The sequence below is a fragment of the Oxyura jamaicensis genome, chromosome 6, assembly GCF_011077185.1.
Source record: "Oxyura jamaicensis isolate SHBP4307 breed ruddy duck chromosome 6, BPBGC_Ojam_1.0, whole genome shotgun sequence".
NCBI lineage: Eukaryota > Metazoa > Chordata > Aves > Anseriformes > Anatidae > Oxyura > Oxyura jamaicensis.
This window is the reverse complement of record NC_048898.1, coordinates 13,323,753-13,343,304: the sequence shown is the minus strand read 5'-3', so window position 1 is coordinate 13,343,304 and position 19,552 is coordinate 13,323,753. Positions and strand designations below refer to the sequence as shown.

Below are 19,552 nucleotides of genomic sequence, written 5' to 3'. Positions count from 1 at the left end.
TCATAAAAAATAGATGAATGTCTACGAGAGACATTGGAAACAATCTTCTGAGACCAGGAATTGATACTGAAACAAGTCAGAACAAAATTACTTGGGACTTCTGTAAGAGTACCTGGACAGGATTTGAGCAAGGACTTGGGGGGTGGGGAGGGAGGCTCTTTTGCTGAGTACACTTGCAATACATACAGAGAGACTCATTCTCTATGCTGTGGATATATATACACTTGTGTCTATTGTCTGTCTTCTTTTTCCCACTTTAAATCTTGAACTGTTTTTCTGAAAAAATAGCACACCTTCAGCAGCAAATTAGACTGTCTGGGGGATATCAGTAGAGAAAGATGATGACGAAATCCTTCTGATAGTAGAATCTATTAGGAATCTAACAGCAGAACAGATGAAGCACTGAAAGCATATAGTCAGGAAAAAAAAAAATGGATCTTTATCTTCTGTGATTCAGTGATTCAGTATGGGAAACTATCATATATCTATGTAATTACTAAGGCCTTATTTAAATCACTGTAGTTCCACAGTCAATTTTTCTTCATTCACATGTTCATACAAATGTGAAGCCAAGATATTTTACATACTTAATCTTCCTCTATCAATATCACCCTGTCAAGACAATTAATTCCTGTATTCCTTATTGCAATCTGCTCATAACTTTAATACTTTATTTTTAATAATCACGCAAGTGCATGATAAAAGGCATTTCAGTTATCTGAAGTGCCTTTGCTATCACGGAAGATAGAGTAACTGTTTTAAGTGGAGTGCAGAGTGTTTTTAAATCATTACTGAATAAGGCTGGAAGATACTCATGTGTTGCATGGCTCTCCAGCTTAGTAGACTGCAAGCTATGAAAGAAAAAAAAGATCTGATCTAAAACTTAATCGTAATACTCAGATAATAATGACTTTGTGTTAAAAAAAAAATGAGTTTTGCCATGGCATCAGTCCTGCCATTGGATTTTTTTTTTTCCTCCAACAGCATTTTCAGCCTACCTTCACTTAGACTGTAAAGAATGTACATAGACAGTAATTCACTGAAATTATTTGGTTGAATATAACTGTGAAAATGACTTGTAAAATCTTTAGAGCCAGAAACTCTATCCTTTGCATAACCATTCTTCCCTTGGGAAGATTCTCTCCGCTCCATGGAAGCCTGCGTTTGAAGTAGAGAATTGTCCTTTTATCACTATCAACAAATTTCTTGTACAGTGCGGTGGAAGAAGTGTTTATGATTTTATAAAGCATAACTTTAGTTTACATGTAAGTATCTGCACAAATGCTACTGTTTGCAAAACAGTGTTGGAAAAATGTCAAGGGGACCTAGATGCAACTTCATCAGAAAATATAGTGATGTTTTTAACTGTACAGTTTTAAGTCTCAGCATAGTGGATTTAACTCCACTGACTATTGCAGTATGCCACGGAATTGTTCAAGACACATTCTGGTGACTTTCATTGTTTAATACTTAGAAAACTCATCACAACTGACTAAAATGAATTAATAGTAAACAAGCTGGAAAGATCCTGATGCACTATACGTTCCAGATAAACTTATTTTTATCATATTTGGGCTCCTGAATGATTTTGAAATGTAAGGCATAGAAAGGAACCCTGCTTATCAGTAACTGATTCCTAAAACATGCAAAGAATTGCTGGGATAGAGTGAATTTTGAACCTGTTATATGGTCTTTGTGTTACCTAACATTAAGCACTCCCTATTTACTAGCCTCACTAGAACACTAAACTCCCTGCAATTCATATATCCTTGGGAATACTTGGAACAGAAACTTGAACTTACATGTTTTGAATCATCCTCTGGATAAGCATTTTTCCCTCAATCACAAAAATATATAAAAGAAAAAGGAAAAGCAGGCACCTAACCTGAAACTAAGTATTACACTCAAAACACCCTCTTTTCCTTGCACCCACAATTCCTGTCCTTCCATACTTCCATAAGAATGTCCCAAGCATTTGGCTTCAGCAGAGTAAATTTAGCTGTCTCTTTAAAAAGTGTAAAAGAACAGACAGTCTTCATTAATACACTTCTGTGTATTTGATTAAAAACTCTTTCATCACAGCACCACAAAATAATAACTTTCTGGTCTAAATTACATTTATCACAGACCCCAATAATTCACATTTTTTAACTATTAAAATATTTCAGTGAGGATGATTTTCCCTGAAACAAAAATTGCTCTGGAATAGACACAGTGAAAGGAAGTGCAAAGTTCAAACACTGTAAATATGTTACTCCTAAGCCAGCTACATAAAATAATAATAATAAAACTGTGTCTCAGCAGGTGATAAGTGTCTTAAAAGGATTTAGTCAAAAAACAGGTGAAGTGGGACTATAAGCAAGAAATCCAGGAAAAATGATATTGGTGCAATTAAGAAAAGACGAAAATCCTTTCAAACCTACAAATAAATATAAGTACAACACTTAACTGTGCCTGTAAAATGACATGGATCATGAAAAGTTTTTCCTTGATAGTTTTTAAAGTGTTCAAGGTCTCTCATTTTTCTTGTTGGTACTGTCAGATTGTCATGTCACCATGAGTCCGTCAGTTGTGCAATCACAAATGGTATTAATCTCAAATAATTACCTCTTTGCCTCATTTCCTTTTTGTGTGTGTGCTATTTTCTCATTTCATATTCATATTCTATGGATACTGTGATTCTAATTTCTAGTCTTTACTCTTAGATCACCTTCATCTCCAAATATTTAAATCTGAAAATTCTGGGAAACAGATATGTCAGATTCAAGTATGAAAACATATTCTTCTAATTCACACACCACAAATAATCTAGGATTGAGTGACAGCTAGTGAAATCAGCAATTTTCTTTTAAGGGTAAGTTCATTTGTTATTAACATAACTTATTCTGAATTTTATTTCCTATCATATAATATGGAACTATATCACATTTTCTTCTTCAAAAAGCATTACTTAGTTTTACACACACAGTAGAAGAATATGATGAAGACACTAATCATACAAGGATTTGTAATGGTCTTTCCTGGATGTATTGCTGCTTTCTTCTTTGGTGTACTATTAACCACTAATGTATAGTGTGAACCCAAACATTTATTACGAGCTATTACGCTCTTTTCATAAAACTTTGAATCATAGATAATTTTTGTATCTTTACATTTCTGTATAAAACTAGAAATATTATAATTCTACAAAAGATAGTCTGTTTTATTTTCCTTTCTGAGTGAAACATTCCAGTAGACCACTCCCTTTGGTTTTCAGGGACAATGAGTGCTTGTAATTGTAGAAAACTGAACTGAAAAATATTGAGGTTCTATATGTTGTCCCCACATAAAAACTCCCAAATTTTGACCCTCGTTTTACATAACTAGAAACGAATATGCACGTGGTACAAGAAACTTAACATGCAAATTATGAGTTCTTTTTTTAATTGATTTTTTTTCTTTGTTTCTTTTTGTGATCCTTTTTATGTGTGGCATATTTTTTTCTAATGAATTCCTAGTGGTCTTTCCTATACAAAGGTTAAACTTGGTAATGTCTACCCAAATGCATTGCTTCGATGCATTTTAAATTTACTATATTGGTGTAAAATGTGAAGAGAACTTGTTGATTTCTTTGTTGAAAATGACTAATGACAATAGAGTTAAGTAAATAATGGTCTGGATCAGATTGTAAGCTGTGACAATTACACTCAATTCCCCTTTTTTGTAAAAATAGCCTCATGTTAGTATTTTCAAGCTGGACCTCACCACAGCTTGCAGTAGGAGATTATAATAGTCAATCAAGAACAAAATGATCTTAGTAAGTGTTTTTTCTAACATAACCCACCTGTCTGCTGACATTGCAAATTGCAAGAATAATTTTGGTACTGTTCTTCTGCTTCCATGATTACACAAGATGAAGGTATCCTCTATCAAAATATGCCAAGCTGTTTTCATAGCAGCTTTATTTTTATAACAGCTATTAGAAGGAAAAGCTATTTTACTCACCAAGCCAACTTCTGTTTAAATATACTGACACAAACACTGGAGGGACCGTGAAGAAATCTACTACTGAGTTAACTTCTAGCCAAAACCATAGCTTGTCATTGGCTGCTATGAACTGCAAAAAAAAAAAGGGGGGGGGGGGGGGGAGAAAGAGAAGAATCAGGTTATACTCATGGTGCTTGCAAGCGGGTGCGATATTTTCCATTCTAAGATATTAGATTCCAAAGTTAGTGTAGAAGTAACTGATGTTTTTAGGTCAACCCAGACAAGACAAATGGCATCACTTAGAGCAAGCCTGTATTGTGCATTGCTTCATAACTACACTGAGATTAAAGTGAAGTTTCTTCTTCTAACTAAAGAAGCAGAAAATGTATGTGACGGGGTGCAAGATCTGTAAAAAACCTGTTTCCTCCACATTAATTAACAATGTACCAGTAACATAAGAAAAGTGTAGGGTATAGGTAGGTATAAAATATTTCAAATTATATCACATTTGTTCTAGCACTCCAAACATGTTGGTAGTAGTCACATCATGTATTTGCTGTTCACAGATTTCTAAATACATGATAGCTTACAAAGATCCAATTATCATCCTTAAGAGAGAGCTAATCACCAGGCTGAACCCTACAAGGAATAATTCAGGATAGCAATCGGACTTCAGTCCTGTGAACTGTGCTGTGGAAGAGGTCCTTTCTCTCTGCTTACTATGAAATCAGTCTAGGGAATCTAGGAAACTCAGATGTCAGACATCATAGTTTGAATTTGCTTATTTATGCTTGCTTGCTTAAACAAGGTTAAACAACTATTCACATTCAAGTAATGATTAAAATATAAGCTTTGTATAAATAGTATATATATATATATATAAATACAAAATTTTAGCACATGATGGAGATATCTAATGGAGCAGTATTACTCAGGTAAGACATAAAACTCGATCTAACGTATTTTAAAACAATACTTGTATTTTCTGAGTTAGAGACTACATCCATTGTCTTTCTTTCAAAGCATGTATTGGTATTCCATCTGATTAGCTTTCTCCTTTTCTACAATTACATTAAAACTTTAACAGTAAATGTTTATATTGCATACCAGCTTTGTTAGAATCCTAGATAAAATACTGGAAAATGGACTCTACTGATGTCAAGAATATTAAAGTCATACTTAAAAAGAAAACAGACAATAGAACAGAACTTGCCTCAGAGAAGAGTCAAAAATTAAAATGTATTGACGTTCTATATTATTCAAGTAATCAAACTTTCAGCATGAAAACTGAGCAAAAATATCCAGTTTCAGCCAGATCTTTCATTTCCACTGTGTTGAATTTAGAAGTAGTCAGAATATTTGGAACTCAAAGTTTTTCAAGATCTCAGATTGATATTTTCTTAATTCGCAACATGCATTCGGACCAGCATTTTATCTTTCCATAGGGCTTTTCCATAAAGGCCACTCATAATTTCTATGGAAGTATTTGAATAGATATTAATTTAGAAACTAACAAAAGCACATTTCATTACAGAAGAAACCCTCACCAAGCTTAAAGTGTTAACATGCTGTTCTAGAAGTATGAACACAATTCCGTCTTCCAGATGCATTCCATACTCAATTGCTTCCATTCTCTGCCAGACCCTATTGCTTGATTATCTGCTAAGTCATACAACTAGGACTTAGTCAGCAGTTTGCAGACTTCTGAGTTGTCCCATATTTGGACACTAGCCAACAACAATTTTTAATTGGATGTGTGTTTGAATGTCTTGTAGAACTGAAGTTATGGTAATATATATATTATTTTGAGTTATGACATCATTTCAGGGAAAACAGATGGAAAACGATGAGATTTTAAATATTTGTTCAAATATTTTAATTTGCCAGTGAGTCCTCACAGGAGATATTTAACAGAAAAAAAATAGCTAAAAGTAAAAGTAAAAAAGTAGCTAAAGGTATGAGATGCTTGTTACAAAGCTAGCAAAATCATTATTGACCCATTTCTTTCATCCAAAGTTGAGTATCACCTTTTCCTCAGGAACTCCTGCTTAGGCCAGCAGGACTCTTGGAGAAACAAAGTTGCACCTGTACAAGCATTTGAACTTAGATAAGGAATATAATTTTTAAGTGAGTCTTTATTATCCTCACTTACCATACTTTGGCTTGCATCACAAAGCATTTTTGGATAACACAAATCTTTGTGTTGGTTGAAACTAAAACTGAAAAAGGTTTTAGCAGCACATCTCACAGAGTGCAAATAGTAAAGTGTGTTCAGTCCACAGAATGAGAATAGAAAGAGTCAATGGCACTCTCCTTTAAAAAACAAACAAACAAACAAACAAACAAACAAAAACTACAGTGTACAAGTATTAACATCAGTATATTCTCTCCTATTGTGCTCTGCTTCTTGATAGTGTAGCCTAAATTACTGCTTTAAGTAGACAATATGTAATTTTAATTATCTTAGTAGGAAATACAACCTTATCACCAACACAAACTTCAAAAAGTATCTGGATACTTCTAAATACAAGGTTCTTTGAAGTTCATATGTATCATGCATTGAATCTGCTGTGTCAAAAAGTCAACCTATACTGAAGTCCTTGTGGACATCTACAAAAGCTCCTGAGATGCTGAATAATTAGAGGTTACAATATATGTGTTGTTTTTTGTTGTTGTTGTTTTTTGTTTTTTGTTGTTTTTTTTTTTTAACTGCAGTTTACAATACATATATAGGAGTTTAAATATTGAAGGAATTTATCTGTTTAACTTAAGGATAGACACTGCAGCTAGTCTGAGTAATGAAATAACGTAGATGTGCAACAGACTTACTCACTGAAGCACCAGAAAAAGTTGGTTAAGTTGATCAGAAGAGAAATAGGAGGAGCTAAACTGCCACTGCGACAAAGAAAAATGAGCTCCTGTGATTTGGAAGAAAAAAGGGCAAAGCAAAATCATGAGACAATGTTTGTATGAAATTTAAAGGCCAATGTGGCAAGTTTTCTGCTCTTACAAAGTTTCCATCATAGTTCTGCTATGTTTTATGCCTTTTTTCCCACCATTTTCCAGTTATCAACCACCAGTTAACCTCAAAGCATATCTCAATGTCCTGAAGCCATAAGGAAGGGAACAAGGAAACATGGACATGAAAACACTTGAACTGCAGATATTAATGTCCTTTTTTTTTTTTTTTTTTAATGCTCGTTTCAGATGTACAAAATTTTAGACCATGAAACTCCATTAGTGGATTTTCAGAAAGTGAAAAGGATACTTTAATGATATATTTTTCAGCACATTGACTGGTATTTTACAATTCTGCAAAGTATTCATTAGCAGTGTGTGAAAATGAATGTTCATAAAACCGATGATAACAGTTGTAGCAGCTGTTATTTCAATTCCAAATGCCAAAGACAGATTTAACAGCACAAGAATAATTCAAGTATTCACACTCACTGAGAAGACTGAAACTACTTTTGACTTTACTGACCAGCACTGACCTATAATAATTTTCACTTTCTGTCATACTGGAATATACTGAACAGACAGTTTAAGCTTATAAACTATTGGTTTCCTTAGTTATCCTATATATTTATCCTTACTCCTTAAATATTCTCAACCAAAAGCTTTGCTCATACATTTTAGAGCTTGGCTTAATTTTGTTCAGTCATTGTAAAGTCAGTCTGTCTTCAAAGAGTTTCCTGTCTAATATTTACATTCCCTCTCTGATGCATGTTATCAAAGACACACTACTTACACGCAAGCCAAAGTAGAGTAGGAAGAACACATTGAAAGCCATGTCGATCTGTAACGTGAAATCTTTGTAGAAATTCTGGCAGGACTCTATTGGGCTATTTGGAAAAAAAAAAAAAAAAATCAAAGTAAATTTTCAGTATATGAGTTTCTAATCTGGTGAGATTTTTATGCATTTCATTTAAAAATTTGATCAAATCTCTATTTTTCAAGTTGTTTACAAGATACAAGCAAGCATTTCAAATGAATTATTTCATTCATTCAGTTAGTCATTCATACAGTCTTAATATTTACCTGTTCAGGTAATATCTGAAAATTAACATGCAGATACCTTTAATAAAAGACAAGCAGGAAAATAACCCAGGATTCCTTAACCCCACATTAACCCTTAAAGAACTGACTTCTTTCTCTAGGAACGTAACTTGTACACTTTAGGAACAAACATAACAGGCACACAGCTACAGTGAAATATTACATGTTTTTAATTTTTATTGTAACATAAAACCTTAAAAAAAAAGTTGCTTAGAAATACGTTACCCATTAGCAACCTGAGGCACTTAGTTTTGTAGAATCCCTTGCTTACAGTAAGTTTTGGGTTTGTTTGGTTTTGTTTGTTTGTTTTGCTACTTTTGTACTTGATGACAGTACTATGAGCTGAGTAGAAAAGCAGCATAGCCCACTGGTAAAATTAAACAACAAAATAAATTGAGAAATTTGAAGCAGTACTCTAAGGGTTAATTTCTGCATGCAGTTTAATTAAATACCTTCCTGTGTGTCAGGCAGCCATTGCAAATTCTAGCTTACTATATTATGCTTTATTTAACAGTGGGACAAGTCCAAAGCATACTCTATACAAACTGGTACTTTATAAACATACTAATCTAAGGAAGGAGATAACTTCCATCAGTGTGATTAGTGATTTATTTGTGAGTTTTGTAAAACAGGTTGGTGAAGCCACAGAACAGTGTTGAATTCACAGACTGAAGTGAAAGTCATGTCCCAATATATGCTGATGCATATACTACGTATATATAATGTCCCACTATATATACATATATATACACATATATTGCAAATGATCATGTATTCACAATGACTAATAAAGTAGAAAACTAAAATGTAGATCATTTGGAACCCTTGAAAACATTCTTTCAGGAAAGAAGAAATTCTTTGGCTTCCCAGGTCAAATAGATCACTGAATGTGACTAATACCAGTTCATATAGCTGCAGCTCTGCAAATATAATGCTAGACTGCTCAACAAGCAATATTCTATGCATTATGAATGTCCGTTACCTAATTTAAGGCATAAAGGAAATTACCCGGGCTACCAGGTACACATGCAGCCAAATTTTCCATTCCTCGTATACATCACAGATCAAAACAAGTTAAATACAGCATGCCCTCTCTTGGCTTTAGATGCATGAATGCATACAGCAAAATTCTTCTTGATGTACAATAGCTTTATATTTTAAGAAACTTCAGTGATACAGGAAATTATATTAAAATGTTGAAAAAAGCTATTTATAAAGACATTGAAGTTATGAAACATTCCTGCTATATATCAAATAAAACTGATTTAGAAAAGCAGGCAGAAGTTAAGAGAAGCCAAATGTTAACATATAGGACAGAAAATAGCATTTTGTACTTCGCAAATACAGGTTTAGGTACAAAAAGAGTGAATGTAATCTGAGAATCCAACATACTCATTTTCTGTACAACATTACTGAGAGGAAAGCATTTTGTTAAAATAAGATAACTATCATCCTATGCACCCTATCAACAGAAACCACAGAAAATGCCACAGAAGCAGAATGAAAAATCCTGTACCAACCCAGAGGCTGAGACCCCTGATTCCAGGTTAAGTTTCTGTAAAAGCTGCAGGCATTCACTGAAGCTAATGAATTTGCACAAATATAACTAGGACAGAGATAGCTTCATTATCTTCCTCTCCACAGTGATTTGGTACTTGTCATAAATGTTAGATAAGGTCAGCTAAGTTTGCAGCTAACTGCTCTCCTTTTCTACTATTGTCCTTTACAAAAACCTTCAAGATCTGAAAAAGTATCTAATACATTGTTGTCTTCTTTGCAAAATACTTAGCAGTACCTAACAGGGAATCCTAATCCTGATTTGGGACTGCTGTTCATCAGTAGCTTTGTAAGCTACTCTTACTGCTAGTTCTCGCTCTGTAAAACATCCTTCATTTCAGATATCATCCCTCTTTTTCAATTTCTAAATTATCCATCTATAAAACAAACACAAATCTAGCACCTAGGTTAGATTACCTAAACTAGGTTAAATTACTACTGCTCATTTCAGTTTCACATTACCTTTATTTACTTGTTCTGTTTATTATTACAGCATTTTTACAGCAACAGTAGCACTTACTAAGCCCAGTTATAGAGGCATTATAAGCATAAATTCATTCACTGAGCAGGAATGACTACATGAGGAGTAAGAAAGTTAACTTTACACAGATGGAGTTAAATGTTGATGAGAAGTAAAGCTAACAAGGCTTTGAGCTGCAGTTAAAAATGGGCTGTGCAGCTTCTATCAATAAGGCATGACACATCAACCCGTGTCACACTGCAACCATTGTCATTATGCCATTATGACAGAAGCAAAGGGAAGGAATTCTACGTTTATTCAGACTTTACACCAGTTTTGCCATCTACCTGGATGGTTTTACATGAAAATTTCTTCACCGCAATGGAAAATGTGCCTACCCAACTCAGTACTTGAAGTAACTACTCAATATATAATTTCCATCTCTATTTTTTTGGTGAAACGAAGTGGACTGTTTTGGTTTTGACATATCATGTCCATCTATTCTTAATGTTTTTTGTCTCCCTCTCTCTCTTTTTTTTTTTTTTTGTTTGTTTTTTGTTTTGTTTTGTTTTGTTTTTAATGACAAGGCATGCAAGCTTAGTATAAGTGCCAGTTTTTAATCTAGGTGCAAGTAGTTACAAACTGAAATAAAAGAAGCTAATTCTAAGTCAAATTATTCTGGTTACAAATTATCAAGCATTCTGAAGAAAAAAAAAAAAGTGTTTTGCAAAGACACGTAGAAGTCCATAAAGGAAAATAACTTGTGCTGTAACTAGGAAATGACTGGTGTTAATATTGCACCACAGCTTCTATAAATCTGGAACTTTAAGAAGTTATTGAAATTTTAGAAATTGAGAGAATTGAGAGAAAATGTCCTAATTTAAGATCTTAATTTTTGGAAGCAAATTTGTCTTCTGAATAACGGTGGAGGTAAAGTTAAATCCATTAAATTAGACAAGCTAAAATATAATGAATAATGTTAATTAAATGAAATGTAAAACTGAAAAATTTTGAACCTAAAAAAAAAAAAAAAAAAAAAAAAGGGCATTACAACCTCATCACCTCATCATACCAGAGAAAGAAATAAAATGACCTGATACTAAGAAAAAATAAATTTCAAATGAAGTTGCACAGTAGATCATTATATGAAAATATGGTACAATGTTAATTTTCTATCAGAAGGAATGTCCGGTAACTGTGAATTTTAAGATCAAGGGATGGTTTTGTGACGAAGTACCAGTAGACGTGGCTAAAATATAAGCAACAAAAATAAATGAGAGAAACCACTCAATATTTAGAATCCCTTTAGTATCATATATTTTGAAGACATTCCACTCACTTGCCATTTTCAAATTTAAGTAGAATGCAATTCATAAGTATTAATATAAATAAATTATTTGTTCATAATTTTGTCTGAAATCAACTTTTCTCAATCACTTTCAGTGCAGTGAAAGTTTCCTATAATTCCACATTCCTTCAAATTTATAGAACAAACCCAATGCTACAAGATTTAGAGTTTAAAAAAATAATTTAAAAAAAAGTCACAAATGTGATACAACAGTGTTCCTTTGCACCCCTTTAATATATATTTTTAACAGTACAAGGAATGGAAAATTATGGGTGTTGTGATTAACTTATTGTTTCAGTGACATAGTACTAAGACTAACCTATAGGAAAAGACAGATGTATCATTTAGTATAAGCAATGTTCATTCAGTGCAGAATACTTTCTATTCCTTTTACTCTGGTTTAGTTGTACTACTCAGAAGGGAAAAACTAAAATATTATTTACAGAAATTGGTATGAACATATAGCAAAATTCTAAGGATAGATGGATGCCTAGCAAGCGTCATCCCTCTGAAATAAATATCATAATTATAGTACATCAGTGAGACCAAATAAGAATTGAAGTTGTCTAAGATCTCAGAGTGACAAAGAGCATAACAGTGTTTCCTCTCTTTGTTCAATGGCTTTCATTTATTAACCAAGTTAGGGTAACAGAAAGAAAAAATATTTTCTTGCAATTCATGTTACCTTCTAATTGTGAGAAAGCTTGATAAGCGATTCAGTTTACAAGGCCTTTCTTTGCATTATAACATCAATAAACTCATTATTTTTTTGATGGAAAATGTCTTCTAAATTACTTCACTCTCACTTGACATGATGTCATCTACCGACAGGGAAGCTTTGCTGCTAGCATTTTCATTTGGTACTGAAAGATATTCAGGTTAACTTGAGGTTTTCCTCCCCAAGAGAGAACAGCAGTCAGCTGGATCACAAAAATGCCTTTGTGAAGGCAAGAACTAACTTTACCCCTAGCAGAAATGCAATGTAATCTGCTGTCACAGCCCTAGGACTCAGGATCCATAAAAGTCCATAGGCCCATTACATTCTTTGTTACCAATATTTTTTAAGTTCTGTGTACCTGAAGGCAGTAAGTGAAGGAGTAGCAATCCATTTCTTACTGAATTTTGACAATTATCCCCCAAGTCAAGGATAATGCTGTGACAATTTCCTATACCTTCTTGTCAATTATAATAATATAACAATTATTTGTGATCACTTAACCTCCTACTTCTAGTTAACTCTGTTTCTCCTATTCACACACATACACTTTCTGCTCCCAGCCATTTCAGTACCAAATCTTGGAGCTTCTGATTTTGTACTCATAACTAATATGCTGACTGTTCTTGGTTGTCTTTCACCTTCATTTATTGTAGCTTCTCCATGTCTAAACTCCATATTGCCTATGACTTTCTCCTGTTCCTTCAGAAAGCTTCAGACAAACATTCTTGTATATTTTCTTAGGACTTTGACAAGTGTCTTTTTCGCATTCTCTGTTCCAACTGACCTTTGCATAATGAATTAAACCATGATTCCCAGTCTTAAAAACTCCACAATTTCAGCATGCAATCAAATTCTTTTGAATGAATCCACGCCTTTCTTTGTTTTCACCTCCATTCCTGACTTTTCCATATGTGAAGTGGCCTCCTTACTTCGCTTCCACATGCATCTCTTTCATATTCCTTTTCAAAATGTGTTACTGACCTTAGGCTCATAGACACTATAAACCATGTCTTAGAATTACATCAACACCCAGCATCTTCTTTATTCAATTTTAAAATAAATTTTCCAAATACAAATTTGATCAAGGTAAAAGATGAAATGCCAAATAATGTGAAATAAAGCTATCTTACAAGATTTCTGAGACATTTGCTTACTTTATAAAATTGCAAGCATGTTTTCTCACAAACACGTGCACACATGAACACACAAAAGCTGGAACAATGCAAGTAACTGTACTTATTTACCTTTACTTTACCTTTCTATCACAGCATTTGTTAATTTTTAACGTGTGATAGATCATAAGCTGGCACTACAATATTACCCTTTCTAGTTCTAATCTTATTTAAAAAATGCATCATGACCCCTATGCTCTACAGATGCTTTCTAAAATTAAGTACTCCTCTATTATGTCCCTAGCCCACAGGGAAACTTTGACAAATTTTAGACTAATTTGAGGTAAAATTAAAAATTTTCTTCATCCTTTTTTTCCAAAAAAATACACCATCAGAAGTAATAAGCAACACCAAAACCAGAACAACCAGTAATAAACTGGTACAACAGAATCATTTAGTAAAGATTTTTCTAAGAACCACTGTTAGAGACATACTGTTTTTCCTTCTAATTCATTTACTTTTCTGTCTCACGATAAAGAGGAACATTTTTTTCTCTAAATGTTCATTTGTTTTATAAGAATATATTTATATTAAAATATAATTTTGATAGATTCAAATTTATTATTTTTTTAATAGTATTAGTTTCATAGTGCATGCTTGCTGACATGTTCATAAAGAAAATTAAGTTTCTTCCAACTAGCAGAAAAAATTGGCTGAATAGAGGTTGTTGAAACTTAGCAGCTAGAACCCAGTCGTGGAGATTTTTTCTTCAGTCAAATTCCACAAGACAAATTGTTACAAAATAATTTTCACATAAGAAAACAAGCACACATCACAAAACAGAATAAGAGGCTGCAATTTGAGAGTCTCTTATGCAAAAAGAATTTAGTTTAGAAAGTGAGACAGAAAAAGACATCTGGTTGGAAAGACAGCCTACTAATTTTATTTTTTGTCACATCCATGTATGAAGAGTGAAATGAAGGTGGTACAACTGCAGAACCAAATGTATACTAACTCATCTCAGATGCTTCAGATTTTCCCTAGCATAACTCTGACTTTTAAAGAGTTATTCATAATTGACAACATATCTAATGACAAATAAGTAACTTTGCTAGTGCTTACCTTATCTAAGTGAACTAATACAACTTGGTAAAAATCAGTGGTGATGTAATTGTTGTGTTTCTGTGGGGTTTTCTGTGTTGTGAAAAAGATGTAAATAAGGAATAAGGCAAATAATTTAATACTTGTACTTCTCTAAATATGACCACGATATTCTGCAACCTGTTTTTCCTGGTTGAAAAACTACTTCCCAGTATAACTGCTTCCCAGACGTCATCCTTCTTATTCAAGTTTTCTCTGAATTTTAAGTACATTTTTGTTGGCTGTCCTTGTAAAATATAAGCAGCCAACCACAAAACTCAAGCAAAATCAAACTCTTACCTTCCTCAGCCCCTACTCTGAAACTGTAAAGTATGAGTACAAGAAATTTTTCTTCTCATTTTTATATTTAATTACTGGGAACTACAGAACATTAAATTTCTCACTCTAAAAACAGCATATTTCCTAATACCATCAGAATGTACATTGAGTACTGCTTACAGCATATGTCTTCTTTAATTACTGAATTGCAAAAACAAAAGCTAAAGGAAGATTCCTGCAGTACAGCTAAAGTTTCAGAAAGCGAGTGCTAAGACAAGCATAAGTAAAAAGCCCAATCTCCATCTCCATAACCTTTCATGTTCTTTAAGGTGTACACACTTTTTTGCAAAATACTCCAATAAGTTCTCACCCTGCTCAAATATCTACATCTGAAGAGCTTTGCCTGAGAACCACGTAGCTACGTAGGTAGTATTTTACTTTGCATTAGATTTACTAGTTGTTTACGAAAAGCTGAGAACACTGGCAATTGAAAATGGTCTTACATTACCTTGGCAAAACAATCTCACTGATGACAACCCAATTAAAAAAATATAAAAGAATGATGGAGCAACAATTCCAGGGATTACATTTTTAATTAAAGGTTTTTGTGTGAAACTACTGGGATATTAAAGAGAAAACTTCCAGTATACTGTTTCAACTAACATTTTATTATTAACCTTTTTGACAATATTTATTAAGTCTCTTCAGTTCTCTCTGCTATGGTAATTCTGTTAAATTGCATATCCTATTTACTGAAGCTGGCCATCTTGCATGTTTCTACTCTATAATTAGACCCCTTTCTATCGCTTCTGTTCTGATTATATGATTTAATATAGAGATGCTATTTAATATTCTTTATCAAAGCCTAGCAAGGAATAGTAAGTTGTAGCTGTTTACTCCAGAAAACAGAAAATTGGCGACATGAAAATGCAAACATTTTATATGATGCTTCTAGAATCATAATAATCCCTTCTCAATGTTCCCATTGAATTGAACAAATGGAATCTAGTTAAGTTAGCCAGAAATATACCAGAGGCATAAAACCTTTTCAGTTAAAATATATAGCCAAACAATAAAATAAATTCTTTAGGGAGAACAGAAAATTTCAGAGGTTTTTTAAAACAGTGCCAAGCAGTACTTTTCACACAAGGATTTATGGGCTACTTACAGTCCCTTGGATATTTATAAGTGATTTCTAGAGAGCAAAGTGTTTACATATCAACACACTGATCCACATATGTGAAATTTCTAACATTTCCTACAGAAAGGAAGAGAAGAGTGCCTACAAACAACTGAACTCTTAGCTAAGAGCCTGTTGGAACAAATATATGTATAGCCACCTGACATTCCAGCAGAAGGAGCAGTAGGTGACTTTCTGATATTTTCTTCTTGCTCTATTTCATATGATTCTGTTTTACAGCTGATGCCTTTTGAAGCTACCCAAAGATGCTTTCCACATGTGCTATGAACTTTCCTCAAGGTTGAAGTTTTCAACATCCAACCATCATCATTGGTATCTAGCTTGAACTACTCCTCCATCTCAGTGCTGTTTGTCTTTTTTCTCTGTTGATGCTGCTGTCCAGCTTTTAAGTCTTCCTCATCTAGCTTCACTCTCAAAGAAACAGGTACAATCTTCAAAAATGATAACCTACTTCTGCTTGACCTACTCCAGATGGAGACTATTAATCATTTTGCTTTTGTATATCAACATAAAACTGAGTTTGGATTTTCTGCTTGATACATAACAAACATTAGATTCCTCCAGATAATTTTGAGGATTGTTTCCATACGCTTCTTCCTTGCTATATACTGTAAGTAGAAAACAAACAAACAAAAACCTCTAATCTTTTCCTAAGAAAATTACAGCCTAAATTCAACAATCCTATCTGAAAAATGACAAGAATACCAGATGAAGTGAAACCTTAAAATATTTACAGTTTATTCATCTGACTGTCTTTTTTTGAATTTGCCTCCTGTTTCCCTTAATTAATAAAAATAACTGGCTACTATCTCATTTTTACTGATTAGTTATAAGCTTGAATCTAAGGTATACTATTGATTTTAATGTCAGTGAATGACATAAATGAGCAATGAAATCCAAAAGCACTGCAAAGTGGTAGAAATCTGACATTACATTACTGGGCCAGCTTTTTCAGTCATGCTTTCTAGTGCATGTACAGCTGTCACCCAAGTTTATTATTATCATACAACTATAGCTATATTTTTTTTAATTGCAATTTTAAATACCCTAATACACAGTTACACCAGGCGGTATATATTGTCTCATATTTCAAAGGCATATATATAAATATTATCAATATATATTGCTTTTAAAAAAACTATAAAACTAGAAAACATGGTAGTCAAAAGCATTTAATAATTTTAGATTTTTCTCTCTCTCATTCCTCAAAAGGACTTGTTAGCCTCATCCACTCCATCAACACAACAGTCCTTAAAGCACCTTAGTAACTTAATACCTAAGATATGCTTTGAGTGCCACAAATCTCACCAGAATTTTCTTATGAAACAAGACCATGCGACTCAGCTTCTCCCAAACCAAATTATTATACATCCAATATTTGTGTAAATTATCATTTAGTCTGGATTCATATTCTTACTCTGCTTTATTAGGAATAACAGAAAGGTGAGTTGAAACAAAAACCTTTTAGCTACCAAGAGTAACTATCTGATATCTTTGACTATATCCTGAACATCACAGTATGTGTAAGTTTTTCACCTTTAAACCAACTCCAGGATAGTTAAGGTAACATTTACTCCCAACATTTATAAGTATTTATGATAGCCCTTTCTATCACTTTTTTTTTCTTCCCCTCCCTGAACTCCTGAAAATCCTTTATCATACATAATTTTCAAAGTAATGCACACATACACAGTTTTTTCTGACCTCCACTACTGCCTGCTTGCCAGGTGGATATAACTACAACCTAGTAAATTTTTCTGCTTGGAACTTTTAATATCATAGCTGTTCCAACTGTGGGACCTGCTTATTTACCAGTAGTCTTAAGAGCAGATTACCATGTTCTTAAGGCAAAATGATGATCATATGAAAGACTCGCTAAAAAATAAAAATAAAACAACAACAACAAACATTTACCTTGCAAAAGAACATAAATAATTTAAACAAAAAAAAATCAAAAAATAACTCAACTCTTTCCTAATTCAACTTATCAGACAAGGAGACTAGCCTGGAGCCTGACTGACAGTCTCAATCACAGCGACTTTTTTCAATGGCATAGACAAAGCTCTTTAGATTAATGATTCTTTTTTACATGATTCTTTTTTTAGCATTCCCTTTACCTCCATTAACAAATGGAATAAGGTAATTTCAACACCTGTAGCTCAAATGAATTATCACAAGCCTGGTGTAAAACCATTTTATGTCAATGTAAGAAGAGGAATACAATGATATAACAAAATGAATACATAGCAGCACTTTTTTTTTTTTTTTTTTTTTCTAGCACCACCTTAGCATGGCTTGCAAACATGCACTATATCGTCCAACACCATTTTATCCAAGCTGCTGTGTGTGGGAACATAGATATGCAGTCAGGTTTAGACACTGAGCTACTGGAAAATCAAAAGGACTGGTGTAATAATAGTCCATTTTGCACTGATTTCAGGTGGAAAGCATCATGCTGACCTATAGATACGTCTGATCAATTTTATAGCCTTAAAAGAATTGTTCTCCATTATAAGAAAAAAAGATGTAATGAAATATAATTATGTAGAATCTAGAAATAAAATAAAAATAAGTAAATAATGGGTAATCTTGAATAGAAAATATTGCTAGGGCAGCAAGGTATCAACACGATGGTGATATAACAGTTGTAGATTTGAAACTATTTCTCTTGTTTATTGTTCTGAATATATTGCATGTTTTCATTAGCTTGCTTAAAAGTAAACACCAAAAGCATATTTTAGCTTTATATATATGTTCAAAATTATCGTTTTTCAATTATAACATTTCACTATTATTAGCCCTCAAAATTAAGCATAATTTTCATTCACCAAAGCAAATATTAATGTGCAATCTGTAAATCAATGCTGACCTCCACCCCCCGCCCCCCCCCCCCCAAAAAAAAAAAAAAAAAGAACAACATAGTATAAACTCTTATCACATACCCTCAAGGTCTGCACAGATCAACAGCACTAAAAAAATGTTTCAAGTCACTTTCCAAAGTGCTGTTTCATCATTTTATCAGGAAACAATAGGATTAACATTAAATCATATCTTCTACTGTGCTGATGTAGGATCTAAGAACATATGAATAACAGGTTGCTTAGGATGGTCATAATGTCTTTTGTAAAAGGATCTTAGAGCAACGTTACAATTCTTTGTAAGAAATTTCATTTTAGTGGAGTTTTGTAAATATCAATTTAGAAGTTGCAATTCAAAATTCTTCTCAGATTCTGACCTTTAACAGTTATGTATAATCTTACCTCTTGTCACTGTCACCTGTTGCTAAAATTGACAGCAGGTAAAGGTTTATCTTTCTGAATGCTATTGGCATCATTCAGCCTTTGTCACACCGGATAGTTGGTGCACTCCATTTTCCCACATCTTGATAACACTGCAATTGTCTATCTAGTCCATGAACTACTTTAATATGGTGGAATTTTTAAATATATAGACCTGGTACGTGTTAAGTCCTATTCATTCTATGCTTAACTAAAGATACTGATATGCGTAATTTACATTTGCTCAAACTTTCTAATTTTATGTGTTCTTTTAATTTCATGCACTTAATGCTTAGATTGCATTCAATGTATGCACCATTAGGGTAAGCATATTGGCATGCACAGGCAATACAAGAATAGATTATAATTAATCCCATAGACAACCAAAAAAAGGTGAAGTTGCATCATGCAATGAAATCACAGCTTGGCCTGGA

At 33.1% G+C, this 19,552-nt stretch overlaps 1 protein-coding gene across 43 annotated transcripts in view; it reads right to left on the bottom strand.

Annotated features, from left to right (window-relative positions):
- Positions 1 to 19,552, bottom strand: part of KCNMA1 (potassium calcium-activated channel subfamily M alpha 1) — a 464,377-nt gene that overhangs the window by 181,153 nt on the left and 263,672 nt on the right. For all 43 annotated transcript variants that reach the window (XM_035330303.1, XM_035330310.1, XM_035330316.1 and 40 more), the window contains 2 exons: positions 7,718 to 7,811; positions 3,985 to 4,096 (listed from right to left, as the gene is read on the bottom strand). In XM_035330303.1, coding sequence (XP_035186194.1) covers positions 3,985 to 4,096; positions 7,718 to 7,811 — 206 coding nt within the window. The remainder of the gene's footprint in view (positions 1 to 3,984; positions 4,097 to 7,717; positions 7,812 to 19,552) is intronic.